General features: G+C 45.8%; 3 protein-coding genes across 3 annotated transcripts; all 3 read left to right on the top strand.

Annotated features, from left to right (window-relative positions):
- The first annotated feature begins 19 nt into the window (after positions 1-19).
- LOC148478251 (uncharacterized) lies at positions 20-2,068 on the top strand. The gene is made up of 2 exons (XM_088455711.1): positions 20-1,409; positions 1,590-2,068. Exons 1-2 carry the CDS (start codon positions 20-22, stop codon positions 2,066-2,068), a joined length of 1,869 nt encoding a protein of 622 aa, XP_088311837.1.
- A 1,428-nt stretch (positions 2,069-3,496) lies between these two features.
- On the top strand, positions 3,497-5,545 carry LOC148478252 (uncharacterized). The gene is made up of 2 exons (XM_088455712.1): positions 3,497-4,886; positions 5,067-5,545. Exons 1-2 carry the CDS (start codon positions 3,497-3,499, stop codon positions 5,543-5,545), a joined length of 1,869 nt encoding a protein of 622 aa, XP_088311838.1.
- Positions 5,546-6,973: 1,428 nt separating this feature from the next.
- LOC148478253 (uncharacterized) lies at positions 6,974-14,559 on the top strand. The gene is made up of 3 exons (XM_088455713.1): positions 6,974-8,363; positions 8,544-8,993; positions 14,447-14,559. The coding sequence occupies exons 1-3, from the start codon at positions 6,974-6,976 to the stop codon at positions 14,557-14,559; spliced, it is 1,953 nt and encodes a 650-aa protein (XP_088311839.1).
- Positions 14,560-27,089: the final 12,530 nt, after the last annotated feature.

Genomic DNA, 27,089 nt, shown 5'->3' on the forward strand with positions numbered 1-27,089 from the left:
CCTTCCATGTAAATACAAGATGTTACAGTCAGAGCAACAACCCTTCACTGCATCAGTTGGTCCAGGAGATGGACCCAGTCAAGGAACTCCTTCCATAGCAACCACTTCACCTATAACCATGCCTTATTACTTTGGAGCTCCTTGGTTGCCGAGTTATTCAGGAGATTCTCACATACCTGAAACAGGAGACCTTCCAGAGTTCAAATGTAAAATGCGGTCATTGTTCTGCTTATATTGCTTGACGGAGCCTCAGAAAATAGAAGTACTTCTTGGACAATTGAGTGGCCTTGCTCTAAGAGAGGTAAATTCTTGGCCGAGTAGTGAGAGGAGCACGGTTGAGCAAATTCTGGATCGGCTAACCACTATCTTTGAAACAAAATCAATTTCGGAATTAAAAATGAATTTTTATGCCAGAAAACAGAGACATGGGGAATCAATACGAGATTTTGCCCTTGGGCTTCAGGAAGCCTTGAAAGCCATTCATCAGGCAGATGAAGATGAGGTCCGGCAAGCCGACAAGACTCTGATAGAACAATTTATTGAAGGCATCAGGGGAGAAACAATAAAAACCCAATTGCGACTTCTTCGGCTGCAAGCCCCACATGATTCATTTTTAGACTTTAAAGAAATGGCTATCCAGTTAATAGGCCCTAACAATGTCTTGGAACACCAATCTCGAGAGTCTTTTCCAGTCACAGTAACTCAGGGAATCCAGCAGGGTTTCCCAGATCTAATTGAGGTATTAAGTAGCCACTTAGCGGATTTTACTAAAGAATTGCGAGCTTGGAAAAAAGAGAATTGGGAAAACCGGAGGAGCGAGCAAAGGTCTTTTAGAAGTAATCGGAGGAACTCACCAAGGATGAAAAGGCAGCCAAAAGATCAATTCAATCCACAGCAAAGACCATTTTATCATGGATGTCATAGAAGCAGGCACATAGAACGACAGTGGCCTCAAGGGGATTTAAAATACAAAGCCCTGAGGCTGAGGACCAGCCCTCAGGAAGAAGAGAGAATAGATCCACCTTTGGAAGAACAACAACCCAAAAATGCAGGTCAAAATACAGTATTGCAGAACCAGGTTAAAGTGGTCAGCGTGCCACATGCTAGCAATGTTCCACGAACGAGCACAAGGAAAATTTGGGGTAAAGTTGTGTGGTTCAGTGTACAACGTGGGTATGGCTTCATAAACCGAGCAGACACTAAAGAAGATGTATTTGTACACTATATTGCAGTTAAGAAGAACAACCCCAGGAAGTACCTCTGCAGTGTGGGAGATGGAGAGATAGTTGAGTTCGATGTGGTGATTCGAGAGAAGGGTGTCAGAGCTGCTAATGTAACTGGTCCTGGTGGTGTTCCAGTCCAAGGCAGCAAATATGCAGTAAATCGCAATCATTATTGGCGTTACCCACGTTTCAGAGGTCCTCCACATAACTATCAATACAATGCATATAAAGAGAGACCAGAAGAAGTTGAAAGTGTGGCAAAGGGAGAGAATGCTAATCCACAATGGCCATACCAGAGGCATCACTACCCACTATGCTATACAAGAAGACCATATAAACACAAACAACAATATCCCGATGTTCCAGAGCAAAGTGAATTGTTGGGAAGAACAGTTGGGCAAAATGTAGAGGAACATGGTAAAGTGATGAAGCAGAGTCTACAGAGAATTGTCCAACCACAACCTCCTTCAGAGCCATTATGTCAGATTAAACCCAGGATGGATGACACCCATTATAGAATGGCCCACCATAATCAACCAGATATGTGTGCTGCTAATTGTAGAGAAGACACTGAAAGTGCTATCGACTCAGCCACATCGGAGAGGTTGGGGTCCCCTGAACCAAATTGCCTAGATTCTATTATACAGAAGAGTGAATCTATTATTCTTGAGGAACCATATATTTCAAACAAAGAGCCCTTAATGTCTGTTCCATCAGAGTATAAATTCCCAGACCATGAATATACGGAAATATGTTCCAGTGAGATAGCATTCATTTTGCAGGGGTTTTTGGGAAAGTCGGGAAAGAGGAACAAAGGTACTAGGCTTATTCAGTATACACACTAGCCTGTAAACATTTGTCTTTAGAAGTTAATATTTTTACAAAACTAAGATGTAAATAGTTTTACTTGTAAGAAAAAAAAATGTAAAAGACTGTTGCACGTGCACGGTGGTATTTATATGTTGAAATCTATATGTTGCAGCGTGAGGACACGCCTGTTTTCAGCGGGGAAGTATGTAATACCCCGCTATGCGTAGTATTACGCTGATACTGTGGATTGCGCTGACATGTATATGCATTACACAGGTAGGCTACAACTCCCAGCAGTCTTTGCAACTGCTCAAGAGGTCAGGTGCACAATGTCACATGAGTGTGTCAGGTGGTAATGCAAGTAACAGTTGGAGGTGGCAGTTGATCAGGGCAGAGCTGAGGTAACCTCTAGGGAAGGAGGAGCTGCACTGCTGAAGTGCTGGCTGACAGAATGGCTGAGTGTGAGCGCTGCAGTGTGATGGAGACCAGAATTGTGTGAGGTGGAGATTCTGGAGGTACAGACCAGGTAGAGCTGGGATCTAAGACTGGCCACCCCTTCTTGCCAGAGAGGCATCCAGCTGTGTCCCTGCTGCTGACGGCACATCAAGGCAGACCCAGGGAGGTGGCTGCATAACTGGGGGCAGACCCTGGAGAGACACTAATAAGAGTCCTGGCTTCCATAGACTGGCAGCCTGAAAGTGTTGCTGAGCTGAAAACAAGGAATCAGTGAGTACTGCTGAGATAGATAGTGCTGAGCTCCAGCTGTACCTCAGGAGAGGGTTATACCTATACAGAGCAGCACAGACAGTGGCAGCCCTCACTTTCTGTGTACAATGAAATCTGCATTACCAGACTATCACAGGAGGACAATCCCTAAAGTCACCCATACTCACCAGAATATAATTACAAAGGAGTCCACATAACTCGGGTAGTAGATTTCTTATATATGTGCACCAACATTTAAAACTGGCCAGGGGACATTCTTAGATAGTTATAATTATTTTTTGTGTGGGTACATTGCCTATATCTTATACGTTAACTATTAGTACAGCAAAATAATTTACAGTATGGTTGTCAATTTAGTAACTGGAAGTAGTAATTCCTGAAAATTGGTGATGTGATATAAATGTAAAGTATTGCATAAATATATTATATTGTGCTATATATTGTGATACATATTTAAGTGTTGTTGCTAACTGTGTGCTTGAGGAGAAGAGTTGTTGAAGAGTTCCAACTTAGTAAAGTGAACACTATTTTATTTATCGTGTCATTTATTATGTTGTTGTTTGGGAACCACCTGCCTCTCTGCTGTGGCGTGGAAAACTAGAAGAAACAGGTACGACTAGAACGGTGAGAAATTACTCATCAATAGATGCTACTTTGGGGTATCACATTTTTGGCGTCTGCGAACAGGATCAACTACAGAGTCAAAAGCAGGTGGCTCCCTTCCATGTAAATACAAGATGTTACAGTCAGAGCAACAACCCTTCACTGCATCAGTTGGTCCAGGAGATGGACCCAGTCAAGGAACTCCTTCCATAGCAACCACTTCACCTATAACCATGCCTTATTACTTTGGAGCTCCTTGGTTGCCGAGTTATTCAGGAGATTCTCACATACCTGAAACAGGAGACCTTCCAGAGTTCAAATGTAAAATGCGGTCATTGTTCTGCTTATATTGCTTGACGGAGCCTCAGAAAATAGAAGTACTTCTTGGACAATTGAGTGGCCTTGCTCTAAGAGAGGTAAATTCTTGGCCGAGTAGTGAGAGGAGCACGGTTGAGCAAATTCTGGATCGGCTAACCACTATCTTTGAAACAAAATCAATTTCGGAATTAAAAATGAATTTTTATGCCAGAAAACAGAGACATGGGGAATCAATACGAGATTTTGCCCTTGGGCTTCAGGAAGCCTTGAAAGCCATTCATCAGGCAGATGAAGATGAGGTCCGGCAAGCCGACAAGACTCTGATAGAACAATTTATTGAAGGCATCAGGGGAGAAACAATAAAAACCCAATTGCGACTTCTTCGGCTGCAAGCCCCACATGATTCATTTTTAGACTTTAAAGAAATGGCTATCCAGTTAATAGGCCCTAACAATGTCTTGGAACACCAATCTCGAGAGTCTTTTCCAGTCACAGTAACTCAGGGAATCCAGCAGGGTTTCCCAGATCTAATTGAGGTATTAAGTAGCCACTTAGCGGATTTTACTAAAGAATTGCGAGCTTGGAAAAAAGAGAATTGGGAAAACCGGAGGAGCGAGCAAAGGTCTTTTAGAAGTAATCGGAGGAACTCACCAAGGATGAAAAGGCAGCCAAAAGATCAATTCAATCCACAGCAAAGACCATTTTATCATGGATGTCATAGAAGCAGGCACATAGAACGACAGTGGCCTCAAGGGGATTTAAAATACAAAGCCCTGAGGCTGAGGACCAGCCCTCAGGAAGAAGAGAGAATAGATCCACCTTTGGAAGAACAACAACCCAAAAATGCAGGTCAAAATACAGTATTGCAGAACCAGGTTAAAGTGGTCAGCGTGCCACATGCTAGCAATGTTCCACGAACGAGCACAAGGAAAATTTTGGGTAAAGTTGTGTGGTTCAGTGTACAACGTGGGTATGGCTTCATAAACCGAGCAGACACTAAAGAAGATGTATTTGTACACTATATTGCAGTTAAGAAGAACAACCCCAGGAAGTACCTCCGCAGTGTGGGAGATGGAGAGATAGTTGAGTTCGATGTGGTGATTCGAGAGAAGGGTGTCAGAGCTGCTAATGTAACTGGTCCTGGTGGTGTTCCAGTCCAAGGCAGCAAATATGCAGTAAATCGCAATCATTATTGGCGTTACCCACGTTTCAGAGGTCCTCCACATAACTATCAATACAATGCATATAAAGAGAGACCAGAAGAAGTTGAAAGTGTGGGAAAGGGAGAGAATGCTAATCCACAATGGCCATACCAGAGGCATCACTACCCACTATGCTATACAAGAAGACCATATAAACACAAACAACAATATCCCGATGTTCCAGAGCAAAGTGAATTGTTGGGAAGAACAGTTGGGCAAAATGTAGAGGAACATGGTAAAGTGATGAAGCAGAGTCTACAGAGAATTGTCCAACCACAACCTCCTTCAGAGCCATTATGTCAGATTAAACCCAGGATGGATGACACCCATTATAGAATGGCCCACCATAATCAACCAGATATGTGTGCTGCTAATTGTAGAGAAGACACTGAAAGTGCTATCGACTCAGCCACATCGGAGAGGTTGGGGTCCCCTGAACCAAATTGCCTAGATTCTATTATACAGAAGAGTGAATCTATTATTCTTGAGGAACCATATATTTCAAACAAAGAGCCCTTAATGTCTGTTCCATCAGAGTATAAATTCCCAGACCATGAATATACGGAAATATGTTCCAGTGAGATAGCATTCATTTTGCAGGGGTTTTTGGGAAAGTCGGGAAAGAGGAACAAAGGTACTAGGCTTATTCAGTATACACACTAGCCTGTAAACATTTGTCTTTAGAAGTTAATATTTTTACAAAAATAAGATGTAAATAGTTTTACTTGTAAGAAAAAAAAATGTAAAAGACTGTTGCACGTGCACGGTGGTATTTATATGTTGAAATCTATATGTTGCAGCGTGAGGACACGCCTGTTTTCAGCGGGGAAGTATGTAATACCCCGCTATGCGTAGTATTACGCTGATACTGTGGATTGCGCTGACATGTATATGCATTACACAGGTAGGCTACAACTCCCAGCAGTCTTTGCAACTGCTCAAGAGGTCAGGTGCACAATGTCACATGAGTGTGTCAGGTGGTAATGCAAGTAACAGTTGGAGGTGGCAGTTGATCAGGGCAGAGCTGAGGTAACCTCTAGGGAAGGAGGAGCTGCACTGCTGAAGTGCTGGCTGACAGAATGGCTGAGTGTGAGCGCTGCAGTGTGATGGAGACCAGAATTGTGTGAGGTGGAGATTCTGGAGGTACAGACCAGGTAGAGCTGGGATCTAAGACTGGCCACCCCTTCTTGCCAGAGAGGCATCCAGCTGTGTCCCTGCTGCTGACGGCACATCAAGGCAGACCCAGGGAGGTGGCTGCATAACTGGGGGCAGACCCTGGAGAGACACTAATAAGAGTCCTGGCTTCCAAAGACTGGCAGCCTGAAAGTGTTGCTGAGCTGAAAACAAGGAATCAGTGAGTACTGCTGAGATAGATAGTGCTGAGCTCCAGCTGTACCTCAGGAGAGGGTTATACCTATACAGAGCAGCACAGACAGTGGCAGCCCTCACTTTCTGTGTACAATGAAATCTGCATTACCAGACTATCACAGGAGGACAATCCCTAAAGTCACCCATACTCACCAGAATATAATTACAAAGGAGTCCACATAACTCGGGTAGTAGATTTCTTATATATGTGCACCAACGTTTAAAACTGGCCAGGGGACATTCTTAGATAGTTATAATTATTTTTTGTGTGGGTACATTGCCTATATCTTATACGTTAACTATTAGTACAGCAAAATAATTTACAGTATGGTTGTCAATTTAGTAACTGGAAGTAGTAATTCCTGAAAATTGGTGATGTGATATAAATGTAAAGTATTGCCTAAATATATTATATTGTGCTATATATTGTGATACATATTTAAGTGTTGTTGCTAACTGTGTGCTTGAGGAGAAGAGTTGTTGAAGAGTTCCAACTTAGTAAAGTGAACACTATTTTATTTATCGTGTCATTTATTATGTTGTTGTTTGGGAACCACCTGCCTCTCTGCTGTGGCGTGGAAAACTAGAAGAAACAGGTACGACTAGAACGGTGAGAAATTACTCATCAATAGATGCTACTTTGGGGTATCACATTTTTGGCGTCTGCGAACAGGATCAACTACAGAGTCAAAAGCAGGTGGCTCCCTTCCATGTAAATACAAGATGTTACAGTCAGAGCAACAACCCTTCACTGCATCAGTTGGTCCAGGAGATGGACCCAGTCAAGGAACTCCTTCCATAGCAACCACTTCACCTATAACCATGCCTTATTACTTTGGAGCTCCTTGGTTGCCGAGTTATTCAGGAGATTCTCACATACCTGAAACAGGAGACCTTCCAGAGTTCAAATGTAAAATGCGGTCATTGTTCTGCTTATATTGCTTGACGGAGCCTCAGAAAATAGAAGTACTTCTTGGACAATTGAGTGGCCTTGCTCTAAGAGAGGTAAATTCTTGGCCGAGTAGTGAGAGGAGCACGGTTGAGCAAATTCTGGATCGGCTAACCACTATCTTTGAAACAAAATCAATTTCGGAATTAAAAATGAATTTTTATGCCAGAAAACAGAGACATGGGGAATCAATACGAGATTTTGCCCTTGGGCTTCAGGAAGCCTTGAAAGCCATTCATCAGGCAGATGAAGATGAGGTCCGGCAAGCCGACAAGACTCTGATAGAACAATTTATTGAAGGCATCAGGGGAGAAACAATAAAAACCCAATTGCGACTTCTTCGGCTGCAAGCCCCACATGATTCATTTTTAGACTTTAAAGAAATGGCTATCCAGTTAATAGGCCCTAACAATGTCTTGGAACACCAATCTCGAGAGTCTTTTCCAGTCACAGTAACTCAGGGAATCCAGCAGGGTTTCCCAGATCTAATTGAGGTATTAAGTAGCCACTTAGCGGATTTTACTAAAGAATTGCGAGCTTGGAAAAAAGAGAATTGGGAAAACCGGAGGAGCGAGCAAAGGTCTTTTAGAAGTAATCGGAGGAACTCACCAAGGATGAAAAGGCAGCCAAAAGATCAATTCAATCCACAGCAAAGACCATTTTATCATGGATGTCATAGAAGCAGGCACATAGAACGACAGTGGCCTCAAGGGGATTTAAAATACAAAGCCCTGAGGCTGAGGACCAGCCCTCAGGAAGAAGAGAGAATAGATCCACCTTTGGAAGAACAACAACCCAAAAATGCAGGTCAAAATACAGTATTGCAGAACCAGGTTAAAGTGGTCAGCGTGCCACATGCTAGCAATGTTCCACGAACGAGCACAAGGAAAATTTGGGGTAAAGTTGTGTGGTTCAGTGTACAACGTGGGTATGGCTTCATAAACCGAGCAGACACTAAAGAAGATGTATTTGTACACTATATTGCAGTTAAGAAGAACAACCCCAGGAAGTACCTCCGCAGTGTGGGAGATGGAGAGATAGTTGAGTTCGATGTGGTGATTCGAGAGAAGGGTGTCAGAGCTGCTAATGTAACTGGTCCTGGTGGTGTTCCAGTCCAAGGCAGCAAATATGCAGTAAATCGCAATCATTATTGGCGTTACCCACGTTTCAGAGGTCCTCCACATAACTATCAATACAATGCATATAAAGAGAGACCAGAAGAAGTTGAAAGTGTGGCAAAGGGAGAGAATGCTAATCCACAATGGCCATACCAGAGGCATCACTACCCACTATGCTATACAAGAAGACCATATAAACACAAACAACAATATCCCGATGTTCCAGAGCAAAGTGAATTGTTGGGAAGAACAGTTGGGCAAAATGTAGAGGAACATGGTAAAGTGATGAAGCAGAGTCTACAGAGAATTGTCCAACCACAACCTCCTTCAGAGCCATTATGTCAGATTAAACCCAGGATGGATGACACCCATTATAGAATGGCCCACCATAATCAACCAGATATGTGTGCTGCTAATTGTAGAGAAGACACTGAAAGTGCTATCGACTCAGCCACATCGGAGAGGTTGGGGTCCCCTGAACCAAATTGCCTAGATTCTATTATACAGAAGAGTGAATCTATTATTCTTGAGGAACCATATATTTCAAACAAAGAGCCCTTAATGTCTGTTCCATCAGAGTATAAATTCCCAGACCATGAATATACGGAAATATGTTCCAGTGAGATAGCATTCATTTTGCAGGGGTTTTTGGGAAAGTCGGGAAAGAGGAACAAAGGTACTAGGCTTATTCAGTATACACACTAGCCTGTAAACATTTGTCTTTAGAAGTTAATATTTTTACAAAAATAAGATGTAAATAGTTTTACTTGTAAGAAAAAAAAATGTAAAAGACTGTTGCACGTGCACGGTGGTATTTATATGTTGAAATCTATATGTTGCAGCGTGAGGACACGCATGTTTTCAGCGGGGAAGTATGTAATACCCCGCTATGCGTAGTATTACGCTGATACTGTGGATTGCGCTGACATGTATATGCATTACACAGGTAGGCTACAACTCCCAGCAGTCTTTGCAACTGCTCAAGAGGTCAGGTGCACAATGTCACATGAGTGTGTCAGGTGGTAATGCAAGTAACAGTTGGAGGTGGCAGTTGATCAGGGAAGAGCTGAGGTAACCTCTAGGGAAGGAGGAGCTGCACTGCTGAAGTGCTGGCTGACAGAATGGCTGAGTGTGAGCGCTGCAGTGTGATGGAGACCAGAATTGTGTGAGGTGGAGATTCTGGAGGTACAGACCAGGTAGAGCTGGGATCTAAGACTGGCCACCCCTTCTTGCCAGAGAGGCATCCAGCTGTGTCCCTGCTGCTGACGGCACATCAAGGCAGACCCAGGGAGGTGGCTGCATAACTGGGGGCAGACCCTGGATAGACACTAATAAGAGTCCTGGCTTCCATAGACTGGCAGCCTGAAAGTGTTGCTGAGCTGAAAACAAGGAATCAGTGAGTACTGCTGAGATAGATAGTGCTGAGCTCCAGCTGTACCTCAGGAGAGGGTTATACCTATACAGAGCAGCACAGACAGTGGCAGCCCTCACTTTCTGTGTACAATGAAATCTGCATTACCAGACTATCACAGGAGGACAATCCCTAAAGTCACCCATACTCACCAGAATATAATTACAAAGGAGTCCACATAACTCGGGTAGTAGATTTCTTATATATGTGCACCAACGTTTAAAACTGGCCAGGGGACATTCTTAGATAGTTATAATTATTTTTTGTGTGGGTACATTGCCTATATCTTATACGTTAACTATTAGTACAGCAAAATAATTTACAGTATGGTTGTCAATTTAGTAACTGGAAGTAGTAATTCCTGAAAATTGGTGATGTGATATAAATGTAAAGTATTGCATAAATATATTATATTGTGCTATATATTGTGATACATATTTAAGTGTTGTTGCTAACTGTGTGCTTGAGGAGAAGAGTTGTTGAAGAGTTCCAACTTAGTAAAGTGAACACTATTTTATTTATCGTGTCATTTATTATGTTGTTGTTTGGGAACCACCTGCCTCTCTGCTGTGGCGTGGAAAACTAGAAGAAACAGGTACGACTAGAACGGTGAGAAATTACTCATCAATAGATGCTACTTTGGGGTATCACATTTTTGGCGTCTGCGAACAGGATCAACTACAGAGTCAAAAGCAGGTGGCTCCCTTCCATGTAAATACAAGATGTTACAGTCAGAGCAACAACCCTTCACTGCATCAGTTGGTCCAGGAGATGGACCCAGTCAAGGAACTCCTTCCATAGCAACCACTTCACCTATAACCATGCCTTATTACTTTGGAGCTCCTTGGTTGCCGAGTTATTCAGGAGATTCTCACATACCTGAAACAGGAGACCTTCCAGAGTTCAAATGTAAAATGCGGTCATTGTTCTGCTTATATTGCTTGACGGAGCCTCAGAAAATAGAAGTACTTCTTGGACAATTGAGTGGCCTTGCTCTAAGAGAGGTAAATTCTTGGCCGAGTAGTGAGAGGAGCACGGTTGAGCAAATTCTGGATCGGCTAACCACTATCTTTGAAACAAAATCAATTTCGGAATTAAAAATGAATTTTTATGCCAGAAAACATATTTAAGTGTTGTTGCTAACTGTGTGCTTGAGGAGAAGAGTTGTTGAAGAGTTCCAACTTAGTAAAGTGAACACTATTTTATTTATCGTGTCATTTATTATGTTGTTGTTTGGGAACCACCTGCCTATCTGCTGTGGCGTGGAAAACTAGAAGAAACAGGTACGACTAGAACGGTGAGAAATTACTCATCAATAGATGCTACTTTGGGGTATCACACCTGTGCCTTTATGTTAGGTCCACCTGGGAAGGAGTTTCATTGGTGACCAATAAGGATCACCTAAAGATACCTTTACATACTTCAGGAAAGCTACATTGATCGTGAGTAGGATACGACCTCTGCCTTTGGATTTCATATACTGTTTTAAAGAAACCTTTATGTATTGGAGAACTTCTGCACTTATAGTGAGTGCGGTACGTCTTTACGTATCTCTTTTATAACCCTTGACACTGAATCACCTGTGGTGGGCTTATTCCGGTGGTAAAGATACCTTGATACATGGTATACTACACTTAGAAGTGTGAGTTATGCTATGTTGATTATTTCTCACCGGTGTACAGAGTGGATAAAGAACATTTATTTGAATCTCTTGTTTCGTATAAAAAGAAAATTGAACTATATATGTATATATTTGTTTCCTTTGCATGACCTCCTCCTACCTGAGTTGACAAGATCTAAGGGAAAGGTTTGACCTTGATATACATGCCATCCTCAACCAAAAACAAAAGGGATGTATCAATGAGTAATTACATATATGTATTTATTGTAGAGTGCCAGACTTTGAGTCCCATAAATTCCAGTTTTAGACACTGTAACTAGCTTGAAAGCTCCTTGAGGACCATGGTTCTACCAGTAGGAGGCAACCAAGATAATTAAAGGAAATTTTACAGGAGCAGCTGCTGTTTATTTGGAGTTAAAATCAACTATGCTCAATCATGGATATCCTTAAAACCTGCACTGTTAGGGTGCCTTGAGGACCGAGTTTGGGAACCAGTGCACTAATTATTAGTCTATTTTTACATTGAAACAGTAGTTGATAATGATTTAAAAGAATAAAAATAAAATAACAATTATAAAGATAAATTCAAAAAGGAATATAAAACAAAAGAAATATATTAATAAATATAAAAACATGCTGCCTCCTAAAAAGTGCTTCTCTTGTTATGGGGCCCATTTATCAAAGTGCATTTGAGGTAAATTCCCCGAAAACACCTGTTTCCGGGGGTTTACCTCAAATACTTAGTATCCCCCGAATGTATGAAGGAGGGACCGTAGCAGCTATCTCCGATACCTGCTGCGATCCCTCCATTGCCGCCGGCAGCCGCCTCCCCCATAGGTTTCTATGGGGGATGCGATGCTGCCAAATGTATCAATATTCCCGATATTGACCCCAGCAGCTAACGCTATCTGAAGATAACGTTAGCCGCTGTGTCCTATGGGCACTTACCGCATTTCAGCGGTTCAACATGTTGGACAATCTGATTAAACAATTCCAATCACTTTTTGGTTGCAATCTGCGATCTGTGAAGCCCATACATTGCAATTTTTATACACAATCGATTGCAAATTGCACGATTGCTGCAATCCATCTCTGATGTATGGGGGCCTTAACTCAAATTGACTAAAGTACTAATTAAACCACCTGTGCTGAAACATGGATAGCCTTAACTTCCGAATTATACCTCTTTTCCACCAAAAACCCAGGTCCGACCTGGGTTTTTGGACATGGTTCCAACCTTGGTCAGACCCATTTACATTGCACCTTTGATCTGGGTTACTCCCAGGTCAGCCCTGTTCACACTGAACTCAGGTCTGCCCTGCTAAACCTGTGAGGTCATAAAAAGTGGGAGGTGAATGCTCCACAACCACCAATCCACTCATTTTAGGCATGATCCAGGTCAGATAACCCGGGTTGCATCGTTTACACTGCACCATTACCTGGGTCCATCCTGGGTCCAACCCTGGTAGCTACCTGGGTTGGATTGCAGGGTCACTTGACCCAGGTTATTTTTCAGGGACCCTTTTACACTGAGCTGCGACCCGGGTAGACCGAGCAAAAACCCAGGTTTTTGCTCTGGTGTAAAAGGGGTATTATACCCCTTTTACATCGGAGCTAAAACCCGGGTTTTTGAAGAGTTAACCCGGGCAGCTCCCTGGTGTAAAAGGGCAGAGGGTTGGATCGCCGGGTCGAGTGACCCGGCAATCCAACCCAGGTAACTAGCAGGGTTTAACACGGGCGTAGCCCGTGAAACCCTGCTATGGGAACAGCGCACTCCGGGTCACGAAGACCTGGAGTGCGCTGCTAGCCGGCCGATTGGTCCGGCTTCAGTGGCGCTTGGAGATGACGTCATCTCCAAGCGTCCACTTTCACTCCGCAATAGCCGGGTCTATGCAGACCCGACTGTGGTGTGAGTGGCGCTGACTCGGGAATATCCCGAGTCAGCGCCGGCAAAATTCTGGGTCTGATCCGGATAGGAACTTTGTTCCAACTCCGAGTCAGACCCGGAATTTAGGCGGAAAAGGGGTATTAGTGTATTAAGCTAATAATTCCTCTTTTCCACCAAAAACCCAGGTCCGACCTGGGTTTTTGGACATGGTTCCAACCCTGGTCAGACCCAGGTCAGACCCATTTACACTGCACCTTTGATCTGGGTTACTCCCAGGTGAGCCCTGTTCACACTGAACTCAGGTCTGCCCTGCTAAACCTGTGAGGTCATAAAAAGTGGGAGGTGAATGCTCCACAACCACCAATCCGCTCATTTTAGGCATGATCCAGATCAGATAACCTGGGTTGCACCGTTTACACTGCACCATTACCTGGGTCCATCCTGGGTCCAACCCTGGTAGCTACCTGGGTTGGATTGCAGGGTCACTTGACCCAGGTTATTTTTCAGGGACCCTTTTACACTGAGCTGCAACCCGGGTAGACCCTGCAAAAACCAAGGTTTTTGCTTTGGTGTAAAAGGGGTATAAGTGATGCTGTGCACGCAGATGGCCGATTGTTGCGTACTGCACATGCGTAAGCATCGCACTGCTCGTGCGCGAAGGCTCCACTTCGATCGGACTGCAATCGCAGTGTCCACGCAGACCCATCGCAGAGTGATTGACAGGAAGTAAAGTGTTTTAGGGTGGTGACGGGGGTGGTTGGCAAAGCGCAGGCGTGCCTGTCCGTTTGAACGCTGTTACAGGGGCGTGCATAAATTAGTCACTGCGATGCCATTCGCAGCCTGTGCTTTCACTGCATATGTTGAGGTTAGCAATTCCTGAGTAAGGTCTGACCTTGTGCAAGTGTGCATGAGGCTGCGATGGTACTCGATGTTACCGATGGTTTTGCAGACTTGCAAAGTATTACGGATGTGTAAGGGAAGTGGGCGTCCTTATGTTGGGCTGCGATGGCATTGCAATTGCATATTTTCGCAGCGGGTCTGCGTAACGTAATCGCAGCTGCAAACGCAATGGCGATCCGTAATGAATCAGCCCCATTGTACCAGGAGACTGTCAGTCCAGTCACTGACTAGGGGTATTGCTGAAAATAATGGTGCTTGTGCTAATAGTTCTAGTTTTTTTTCCCTTTTCTTTTTTTTTTATTTTCACAGAACCCTATGTCCTTTTCCTCCTGAATACAGATCAGTCTTTACAAAGTGTTCAGACTCAACAGCAAAAGTTTCTGAAGAAATGTTCTCGGAGGACTTGTATCCCATCCGACTGAATGATATAAATAGAAGCAGGTGAGTACAAGAGAAAGCATTGGGGAGGCATTGATGTAATGCGATATAAAGTGCCAGGATGGTTCCTGTACTCATTTATGTCGCCTGCACCTGTTTGCGGAGCTGTATATATATTGCTTCCATAAAACCTGTTTCCTTGGTTCTTCATCAGCTGGATTTTATAATCAGCACATGTTCTCTCCACTAAATCACCGAGGGTCGTCTCAGCATATCAGCGCCACGCGGCTGGCCTCTGGTCTGCCATCTATTCCATTCCATAATAAACATAGCAAAAGCCCATGATATATCACACAGGCACAATAAACAGGAAGCCGGCAATGTCGGAGAAACGTGCTGCCAGCTCACGTGTGGGAAGCAATGCAAATGAACAGCAGCAGCAGGTGAGGCAAAATGACAAGAGAAGAGCCTGTAACATAAGCTCATTGTAATCAGAGGGAGCTGTTGTGTGGCCGGCTGCCAGAGAACTGGTCTATCTCCGTGCCCATAACACATACATTCAAGTGCAAACCATAATTTGTGGGGAACCAGCATAATCTCGCCCCTTTGTAGACCAGAGTTATGAGAGAAAATAATGTTTTTTTTGTTTTTTTAAGGATTAAAACATTAATACAAATGTACATTAGTACATGAAGGCAAAACAAAAATATTTAGCATATGCTTTTTTTCCTTAGCTAAATAAAGTAGAGCTCCCATCGACCCGCTTGCGAGCGCTCAGCACTCGCGAGCGGGTCTGAATTAGGCCCTCAGTCCGGAGTAGAGGTGGTAATCATTAATGGAGCGAAGTGGGCGGGCAGGGTTGTAAAGGGGGATAAGGTTAGAGGTGTAAATGGGAGAGGATTGGGTGACGGCTGAGGACTTTGTAAGTGAGTGTGAGAAGTTTGAATTGGGTTCTGAAGGAGAAGGGGAGCCAATGTAGGGCTTGCAGGAGCATAGAAAGATTATCAGTTCAGTCTTCGACATATTAGGTGTAAGAAAGTGGTGGGTTTAGGGTTTCAGATAATAGTGCCTCCACCCAAGCTATATTATGCAGTGTTATGCTTAGTTAGGCTTGCTTGGGTAACCCTAGAATAATGATGTATATAAATATTAAGTGATATTTAACACAACTCCCTATGCATACATAAATATATACACTTTTTTATGTATATACCACTTCCCTTCTTCTCTCCGCAGGTCCGGTCGGCTCTGGATTCCTACCGACACTCCTCCTGGTAAGTAGGGGTGTGCACTGGCCACTTTTCGTGTTTTGTGTTTTGGTTTTGGATCTGGATCTTTCTTCGTGTTTTGGATCTGGATTGGTTTTGCCAAAACCACCCTTCCGTGTTTTCGGTTCTGGGTTTTGTGTTTTGGATCTGTATTTTTTTTTAAAAAAGAATAAAAACAGCTAAAATCACAGAATGTGTTGGTTTTTCTGCTCCTATGCTATTATTAACCTCAATACCTTAATTTCCACTCATTTCCAGTCTATTCTGAACACCTCACACCTCACAATAGTGTTTTTATGTCCAAAAGGCTATGCTAAGCGACATCTAGGAGTGACACTGCAGTGGCAGACAGGATGGCAGTTTGAAAAACTAGGCCCCAAACAGTACATAATGCAAAGAAAAAAAAAAGGTGTAAGATGGAATTGTCCTTGGGCCCTCCCACCCACCCTTATGTTGTATAAACAGGACATGCACACTTTAACAAACCAATCATTTCAGCGCCAGGGTCTGCCACACGACTGTGGCTGAAATGATTGGTTCGTTTGGGCCCTAACAAAACAAGCTGGCAATTAATCTGTCCCTGCACAAACTGGCTCTACGGAGGCAAGATGTCGTCCTCATCCTCCTCATCCACCGATTCCTCACCCTCTTCAGTGTTGTGTACATCCTCATCCTCACAGACTATTAACTCGTCCCCGCTGGAATCCACCACCGAAGGTCCCGCTGTACGTTCTGGAGGCTGGTCTCCCTGGAAGAGTTGGTAATTAATTTTTATGAACATCATCTTCTCCACATTTTGTGGAAGCATCCTCCTACGCCTTTCGCTGATAAGGTTCCCGGCTGCACTAAACACTCTTTCAGAGTACACACTGGAGGGGGGGCAACTCAGGTAAAATAGAGCCAGTTTGTACAGGGGCCTCCAAATTGCCTCTTTTTCCTGCCAGTACAGGTACGGACTGTCTGACATGCCTACTTGGATGCTGTCACCGATGTAATCCTCCACCATTCTGTCAAGGGTGACAGTATCATATGTAGTGACAGTAGACATGTAAGAAATTGTTGCCAGGTCCTTCAGTCCGGACCAGATGTCCAAACTTGGTCCTGCCTGCCCTGCATCACCGCCAGCGAGTTGCTTAGTTTTTTCCTGGCAGCCCCAGTTGCGGGAGAAAATGAAGAAGGAGCTGTTGACGTGTCACATTCCGCTTCAGCTGACAGTGTTTTCACCTGCAAGTCTTTGCAACTCTGCAGGCTTGTGTTGGCCGGAAAGAGAGACACCACATAGGCTTTAAACCTAGGATCGAGCACGGTGGCCAAAATGTAGTGATCTGATTTCAACAGATTGACCACTCTGGAATCCTGGCAAAGCGAATGAAGGGCTTCATCCACAAGTCCCACATGCCGAGCGGAATCGCTCCGTCTTAGCTCCTCCTTCACTTTCTCCAGCTGCTTCTGCAAAAGCCTGATGAGGGGAATGACCTGACTCAAGCTGGCAGTGTCTGAACTGACTTCACGTGTGGCAAGTTGGAAGGGCTGAACCTTGCACAACACGGAAATCATTCTCCACTGCGCTTGAGTCAGGTGCATACCCCCTCCTTTGCCTATGTCATAGGTGGATGTATAGGCTTGAATGGCCTTTTGTTGCTCCTCCATCCTCTGAAGCATATAGAGGGTTGAGTTCCACCGCGTCACAACCTCTTGCTTCAGGTGATGGCGGGGCAGGTTCAAGAGTGTTTGCTGGCGCTTCAGTCTTCGGCACGCAGTCGCTGAATGGCGAAAGTGGCCAGAAAGGTTTCGGGCCACCCAAAGCGTCTCCTGCACGCCCCTGTCGCTTTTCAAAAAATTCTGCACCACCAAGTTTATTGTGTGAGCAAAACATGGGACGTGCTGGAATTTGCCCAGATGTAATGCCCGCACAATATTGGTGGCATTGTCAGATATCACAAATCCCCAGGAGAGCCTAAGTGGGGTAAGCCACTGTGCGATGATTTCCCTCAGTTTCTCTAAGAGGTGACGCTGCTGTTGTTGCTGTGTAAGGTGATACATCTACCCAGTGGGCTGTCACAGTCATATAGTCCTTAGTCTGCCCTGTTCCACTTGTCCACATGTCCGTGGTTAAGTGGACATTGGGTACAACTGCATTTTTCAGGACACTGAGGACGCTTTTTCTGACGTTTCTGTACAGTCTCGGTATCGCCTGCCTAGTGAAGTGGAATCTAGACGGGATTTGGAACCGGGGACACACTACCTCCTTCAATTGTCTAAATCCCACTGCACTAATGGCGGATACCGGACGCACGTCTAACACCAACATAGCAGTCAAGGCCTCAGTTATACATTTTGCTTCAGGATGACTGCTGTCATACTTCATCCTCCTCGCTAAGGACTGTTGGAGGGTCAATTGTTTAGTAAAAGTAGTGGTGTTCCTACTTCCTCTCTGGGATGATGAACGACTCCCAGCAGCAGCGGCGGCAGCAGTAGGCATAGCAATGCAGGATCCTCTGGAGGAATCCCGGATAGGAGAGTCAGTCATGCCAGAGACAAGGCCTGCAGGACTACTTCTGATCCTGACTAAGGAGGAAATTGATGAGGAGGGAGTTGATGATGTGGTTTGCAGGCGCTTGGATACAACAGGACAACGGGATTTAGGTGTCCCTGGACTGCTTACGGTCTTAGCCAAAGTTTCTGAACTTGACAGTAACTTTTTATGAATGCGCTGCAGGTGCCGTATAAGGGAGGATGTTCCTAGGTGGTTAACGTCCCTACCCCTACTTATTTCACCTTTACATATGGTACATATGGCAAGACAGTTGTTGTCCGGATTTGGATAGAAATATTGCCAGACCAAAGAGGTGGAATGTTTGGTCTTCTGCCCAGGCATGACCGTGATGGGCTTTTTCATCCCACGGACAACAACTGTCTCCCCCGGAGCCTGATTTAAACAAACCACATAACCATCAGAATCCTCCTCGCCAACTTCCTCCTCAGCGCCAGCTACACCAGTATCCTCATCCTGTTGTACTTCAACAGTGACATCTTCAATTTGCATATCAGCAAGTGGACTGTGGGTGCTCCTTTCAGCACTTGCAGGGGGCGTGCAAATGGTGGAAAGAGCCACCTCTTCCCGTCCAGTGCTGGAAAGGTCAGGCATCGCAACCGCCACCACACTTGGACTCTCCTTGGGGATTTGTGATATCTTCTTAGAACGCACATTTCTTCGCTGTGCTTTTGCCAGCGTAACTCGTTTGATTTTTTTAGCGAGAGGAGGGCTTCCATCGTCATGTGAAGCTGAACCACTAGTCATGTACATAGGGAAAGACCTTAGCCGTTCCTTGCCACTCTGTGTCATAAATGGCATACTGGCAAGTTTACGTTTCTCTTCAGATGATTTAAATGTTTTTTTTAAGGTAATTTTCCTGAACTTTGTCATTTGGCATTGTATGTGCACTCTACTATGACATTGGGCATCGGCCTTGGCAGACGACGTTGATGGCATGTTATCGTCTATGTCATGACTAGTGGCAGCAGCTTCAGCACTAGGAGGAAGTGGTTCTTGATCTTTCCCTATTTTATTTTTATCGGAGAAAGTTTGGTCCTCCATTTATGTTATATTGATTTGATATATACGTGCGACTAAGGCGCACACAAACACAGAAAATATTTTTTTATTTTTGCTGGAGACTAGTGCACTTTGTGGGTTACACCACCCTTTAAGAAATGAGCCAGCCGGCTCTTTACTTATGGGACACAGGCGCACGCTTGGCGCTGCTCCTTTGTTGATGCACGTGCAGCCACAGTGCACACAATTCACAAACACAGAAAATATTTTTTATTTTGTTTGGAGTGCACTTTGGGGGTTACAGCACCCTTTAACGGACAAGCCAGCGGGCCCTTTATTTATGGGACACAGGCGCACGCTTGGCGCTGCTCCTTTATTGATGCACGTGCAGCCACAGTGCACACAATTCACAAACACAGAAAATATTTTTTATTTTGTTTGGAGTGTACTTTGGGGGTTACAGCACCCTTTAACGGACAAGCCAGCCAGCCCTTTACTAATGGGACACAGGCGCACGCTTGGCGCTGCTCCATTGTTGATGCACGTGCAGCCACAGTGCACACAATTCACAAACACAGAAAATATTTTTTATTTTGTTTGGAGTGCACTTTGGGGGTTACAGCACCCTTTAACGGTCAAGCCAGCCGGCCCTTTACTTATGACACAGGCGCACGCTTGGCACTATTTTGTTGATGCACGTGCGGCTACTGTGCACACAATTCACAAACACAGAAAAATATTTTTTTTTTTTGCACTTGGGGGGAGCACCCCTGATGGACAGAGCACCCCCTGGACAACACTACAGCACCCATTTAGGACTGGGACACTGCACAGGACTTTGGAGTGGTCACAGCCCCTATGGACAACTGACTGCACAACACAGTCCCTATGGACTTTGGAGGAGTGGACAAAGCCCCTATGGACAACAGCAGCACAGCGCAGCACAGCACAACACTACACTGCACTACACTACACTACACAGCCCAGCCAGCCCTAACTCCCACCCTCCCTCTTCACTGTCCACAGCCGAGTGAGAAAATGGCGCCGACGCGGGTACCTTATATAGGATCCAAAACCTGCGCGACCCGGAAGGCGGGATGATGACGTTTTGCCTCGATTTCAGATCCGAGTCAGGCGGGAAAAGTCGAGCCTGACTCGGATCGGCCTCGGTTTGGGGGGGCTCAGGGGGGTTCGGATTTCACAAATCCGAACCCGCTCACCCCTACTGGTAAGTAAACACTTTATCTTAAACAGCTGTGGTTAGTATGCATAACATTTCACTTTAGGGTCACAATATACATTTCATTACACATTACAATCCATTACATACATTTTAATTAGAATATCATTAGCGGATGGAACCCATCCTTTTGTATACCACCATATAATGCCTGCAAATATAACAGTAGTTTGTCTTTTGGAAGAATATGTCCGAGTCCCAATATCTCCTGGCTGTGATAACGTTTTAGTTGAAGTTCTGTGGTATTTATTACAACTTCCAGATATAATGAAATTAGAATTATTTGCCTCTTTTGTGGTATTTCCTGGTCTGAAGATTTCTCCTAGGAAGGATACCAGGGTGTAAGGGATAACCTCAATGCCAGGGTTCATAAGTATTATTTCAATTAAAATGGACTTCAAGTTAGGTGGTATCTTTAAAGCTGTAGGGGTTAATATTATACAGCCAATTCACATAGCTGAAGCCAGAGTTGGACTTTATATGTGTAGATTTTTTGTCTCTATGGGCTCTATTTATTAACATTATTTTTACTAAAATAAAGTGAAAAAGGGTGTTTTCACACCCTTTTCACATTATTTTAGTTTCACCTTTAGTTATTACAGGGCAATTGGAGTAGAATTAGTAAAATTCTACTCCAACCCCTAGTATCACTTATTTTTAGTAAATCAGATCGCATTTCCCATAATTGTAATGAGAAATGTGATCCGATCAGAGTTACTATAAATAAATTGTAAAAAAATACCGTGGGAAGCCCTGTGATAATAACGCCACCTGGAGGTGGCGTTATCCAGGGTCTCCCCCGGTTACCGGGCTCCCACTCTGCTCTAACGGGGAGAGCAGAGGCGGGAGCCGGTACCAGTAATCAGCTATGTGGTCTAAACAGACCGCAAGCTGATTGCTGTAAAAAAAAAGAAAAAAAAAATTGAAACATTTTTTTTTTACTTACCTGAATCCAGGGACCAGTGATCGCGCCTCCGGTGATGGCTCCTCTCCGTTCAGCTGGTCTCCCATAGTGCACTGTGGCCCGGTCATCAGGTGATCGGGTTCCAGTGCAGTATGGGAGATCACCTGATCGGGAAGCCCGGAGAAAATCACCGGAGGCCAGGAGGATGCAGATAAGTGTAATAAAGGGAGGGGGGGGGTCGCGGGGTCCGCGATCGTGGGGGGCGGGGCTTAGCATCGGGGGGTAGCAGCGACAGTGGGTCGGCGCATGCGCGGGCTCTTAGTCGTGTTATTTTTTCCAAAAATACCGCAACTAGAGTGCGGATGGGATCCGCAGGGACAGAGCTTTATCGCAAGCTCTGTCCCTGCAAGGGATTTATAGTAAATCTCTGTGATATTGCCTGAATTCGCAATGCGAATTCACTCGGTAATATCACACTACAATCCGCATTCAATATGCGGATTGTAGTAAATAGAGCCCTATATGTGATTCTTGTAGAGTACCGCTAATCTCCTTTAACTAACACACTGATAGATATATTGGTCGATCAATTGATAGGCCAATATATCTCATAGTTGCCAACCTTTAATTTCCCATCCCCTCTCCAGGGAGGAGAATCAAATGAGTTGTGATGGGGGCGGGGCCTGACAGGTCGCAACATTAAGTCCCGCCCCATTCACAGTAAATAGCCGCGATTGGCACACATAGGAGGCGGGGCTGTAATGACACAATTCATGAAGAATCGTGTCATTAAGCCCCGCAAACATATCGCATTGGCTGTGCTGCACAGTCGATGGACAGATATGTCTTCAGAAATATCTGTCCATCAGCAAGTGTGTATGGGTGGTCTGCAGACCGCCCATACACACACAGCGGCACCGTGTGGTGGGGAACGGGACACGCCCCTGACCCGCCCCCCGCGACTCGGGGGCCCAAGCAGATGGTGGCCGTTGAGTGTGCATGGTCGACCATCATCTGCAGATATATCTGTCAGGTGTGTACCCACCCTAACTCCGTTCCCTCCTTATGAGAGTCTTTCTCCGGTAAATAGTCACAGAATTGCAGGTCTCTATACCCTATTAGAGACTCATACCCCTTTTCCACCTAAATTCCGGGTCTGACCCGGATTTGGAACAAAGTTCCTATCCGGATCAGACCTGGAATTTTGCCGGCGCTGACTCTGGATATTCCCCAGTCAGCGCCGCTCACACCGCAGTCGGGTCTGCATAGACCCGGCTTTTGCGGAGTCAAAGTGGACGCTTGGAGATGACGTCATCTCCAAGCACCACTGAAGCCGGACCAATCAGCCGGCTAGCGGCGCACTCCAGGTCATCGTGACCCGGAGTGCGCTGTTCCCATACGCTACGCCCGTGTTAAACCCTGCTAGTTACCTGGGTTGGATTGCCGGGTCACTCGACCCGGCAATCCAACCCTCTGCCCTTTTACACCAGGGAGCTGCCCGGGTTAACCCTTCAAAAACCCGGGTTTTAGCTCCGGTGTAAAAGGGGTGTTATACAGCGGCTGAAGTACTTTCCCTCTTTGAAGTTCGACTATTTATCTGCAGTCCAGTGTGCTATGCTGCCTGTTTTTTACTCCTTTACTAGCTGGCAGAAATTCTCCCCCGACTCCTTCTTTACCACTATTCAGAGCTGAAGAGTATGAGGTAAAAAACCCTCTCCACAATATGGCTGTGTCCAGTACCTGATGAATAACTTCCCTTCCTTGGCTTACATCAATCTAATGTGGAGAACTAATCTGCCTAATGATTGTCCTTCAGCATGTATGTGCAAGAGTGATATTACTCACAGCTGAAGATTGAGGATAACCTTCAGGGAGGTTGACAGCTTTGTGACTACCTATCAGCTTCTGTGCCGGGTCCAGCAGGACACTTGGCTGCTTCACTGCTTAGCTCTGCGTATGCACTGGCACTTAAGCAGTTATTATTATTATCCTTTATTTATATGGCGCCACAAAGGTTCTGCAGCGCCTTACACAGTACATAAATGAGCTCACAAGAAAAACTTGTTAATAGAAATAAAAAACAATACAGGACAAGGACTTGGTTTATGCACATAGCTGCATAACACAAGCAGTTACACAGGGGTGACCGCTGATAACCACACCCCCGTCGCTGTTGTGGCTCTCTTTACCTGGGTACGCCTTGTCCTGCCTCCATTTACACAGCCCGCTTGTCACTGGACAGGAGCTGAGACTCCCAGAACAGCCCTCACCCCGCTGACACTGCTCCTCTGCCAGGACCTCTGGAACAGCTCACCTCTCACGCTGCTTCCGCTGCCGGGACCCTGTGACTGCAGGGCCGGACTTCACACCAGCAATGCCCGCGGCCACATCCCACAGGTACTGCCCACTCTGGCCTCAATCACCAGGGCTACCGGCCACTGCCTCTACCGCTCTGATGCCTAGGCAGCGCCGGCGAGTCCCTGTGCGAGCTCTTGTGGCGGAACTGCAGTCTGGTGGTAACGCCAGCGCTCCCTCCTTAAATACCCCTTCCTTAAAGGCCATGATCCTCTCTCCTTCTTGATCTGAGCACGAGCCTAGCTTAGCTGGCTCGTGCTGATTCTAGAAGATTCTCGATGCCCCTTAGACACCATTGGTCCACTTCTACCCTGGATGCTCCTTAGTCCTGCTATGGCTTCTTCCTAATGTGTACAAACACAAATCTTCATATGGCATACATAGCTATAATATAACATTTTTCCACGTAACATGAATAAATAATACCTTAACACATTATAAATAATTAAATAATACTCCTACACATCTAAATTAATAATTCCCTTACCCTCCTATTATCATAAACAGAGTAGAACACCAGTGAGCCTGTGTAAGCTCAGGAAAAAACAAATAAATGAGTTACCAAAAAATAAATAGGCAGGTGTTGCGCTAATTTAACCATATGTATATAAACATGATAATGCTGGGTATGGCGGAACCAAAACGATCCAGACTCCAAAACCAAATAAGTATTTATATCTTCCTCTACAATAGCCATACAGTAAATAGCAGAGCGACAGCTGGAGATACAAGTTAGAAACGAGGGGGAAGGGTCAGGAGAGCAGTGGTAGATCTGAGTGTCATCAGCATAGAGATGATATTGGAGGCCAAATGTGCCCCAGGTGCTATGGCAGGTCCGGCAGAGGGGGGCGCTGCTGACCAGGGCAGTGCTCTGAGCCTCCACCTCTGATCCCAGGCACCGGAGCCTGAGCCTCAGAATCCTGACACCGGTATTCTTCGTGCCACAGCAGGTGCGGAGTCATCAGGCAGCCAGGCCCCCACCCCACTGCTCAGCCTCTACCACCAGCACGCCGGGAAAACTTGAACCTTCCCTTTCCAGCAGCAGCCAGCAACATTCTAGTCAGGTAAGTGCACCACAAGGGCGAGGTTACCTAATGCTACTGCTGCCCATAGTTAGTTACTCCTCATGTAGCTAATGGAAGTTTGTGCATTAGCCAGCACTCAGCTGCCCTGTGCCTCAGTGACTGCCTCCTAATTGCACCTGTACCCCATACCTATGCACAGTGTACCCCCACCAGACTAACCACAGTGCCCCTGACTGTATATCACCTCCAACCTCACCACCATGGAGCTTATGTGTGCAGTTTGCACAAATGTACTGCTGTATCCCTACTACTGGGGCATTGCATAAAGGGCATTACTACTGGGGGCATTGCATAAGGGGCACTACTACTGGGGGCATTGCATGAGGGGCACTACTACTGGGGGCACTGCATAAGGGGCACTACTACTGGGGGCACTGCATAAGGGGCACTACTACTGGGGGCATTGCATGAGGGGCACTACTACTTGGGGGCATTGCATAAGGGGCACTACTACTGGGGGCATTGCATAAGGGGCATTACTACTGGGGGCATTGCATAAGGGGCACTAATACTGGGGGCACTGCATGAGGGGCACTACTAGGGGCACTGCATGAGGGGCACTACTACTGGGGGTATTGCATAAGGGGCACTACTACTGGGGGCATTGCATATGGGGCACTACTACTGTGGGCATTGCATAAGGGACACTACTACTGGGGGCACTGCATAAGGGGCACTACTACTGGGGGCATCGCATATGGGGCACTACTACTGTGGGCATCGCATAAGGGGCACTACTACTGGGGCATTGCATAAGGGGCACTACTACAGAGGGCATTACATAAGGGGCACTACTACTGGGGGCACTGCATAAGGGGCACTACTACTGGGGGCATTGCATAAGCGGCACTACTACTGGGGGCATCGAATTAAAGGGGCACTACTACTGTGGGCACTGCATAAGGGGCACTACTACAGGGGGTCCACTGCATATGGGGCACTACTACTGGGGGAATTGCATAAGGGGCACTACTACTGGGGTCACTACTACTGGGGGCACTGCATAAGGGGCACTACTACTGGTGGCATTGCATAAGGGGCACCACTACTGGGGGCACTGCATAAGGGGCACTACTACAGGGGGCATTGCATAAGGGGCACTGCCACTGGGGGCATTGTATAAGGGGCACTACTACTGGAGGCACTGTATAGGGGCACTACTACTGGGGGCACCACATAAGGGGCACTATTGCAGGGGGCATTGCATAAGGGGCACTGCTTCTCGGGGCATCACAAAAGGGGCACTGCATAAGGGGCACTACTACTGGGGGCATTGCATAAGGGGCACTACTACTGGAGACATAAAATTGCATATGGAATTGACTCCTTACAATGAATTATTATCTCAGTAATGATTCCTCAGTTGAAGAGACATCACGTAACCTGATTTTGAACAGTATCAGATTTATAGTGGAGCACAATTATTTTTCTTTTGATGCACAATTCTTTCTTCAGACCTATGGTAATACTATGGGAACCAGGTTCGCCCCGAGCTACGCCAACCTCTACATGGGTAGGTTTGAGGACCATTACTTGTGGGGGAGGTGGCTCGGGGTGCACCTGGTTCTCTATGGCAGATACATTGATGATTTGTTTTTTTATTTGGGATGGGGATGCACAATCAATTGAAGCTTTTGTTAGTCACCTTAATCACAATCACTTTGGGTTAAAATTCACGAGCACATTTAGGGCCTAATTCAGAACCGCTCGCAAGCGGGTCGATGTTGGCCCAGTGCGCATGCGCACGACAGATCCGGCTCCGTCGTGCGCATGCGCGAGACCCTGATAGCGATGGCCAAGCCGTCGCTATGGGTCTCGTACCAAAGGGGGCGTGCTGTCAATGGTGAATGACAGCACGCCCCCTTTGGTGGGCATGCCGGGGGCATGGCTGCCCAGATGGAGGCATTCCTATGGGAATGCCTACCGTCTGGGGCCAGCCCCACTGATATCACAAGTGATGTCAGTGGCAGTGCCTTCGGCTCTGATAGAGCCGAAAGCACTCCAGAGCTTGCAGCAACGAGACCCTACCACAAGGGTCTCGCCGCAAGCCTGATGGTCGGGATGGTCTTGACCATCGTGACCATTTTTTTGGCCGCTCGCTATAGCCACCCACAGCTATGCGAGCGGCCAGGAGGCCGCTCTAAAAAAAAGAGAAGGAGGGCACTG

Source organism: Taudactylus pleione, unplaced genomic scaffold (assembly GCF_031769625.1).
Source record: "Taudactylus pleione unplaced genomic scaffold, aTauple2 ptg000667l, whole genome shotgun sequence".
NCBI classification, from domain to species: domain Eukaryota; kingdom Metazoa; phylum Chordata; class Amphibia; order Anura; family Myobatrachidae; genus Taudactylus; species Taudactylus pleione.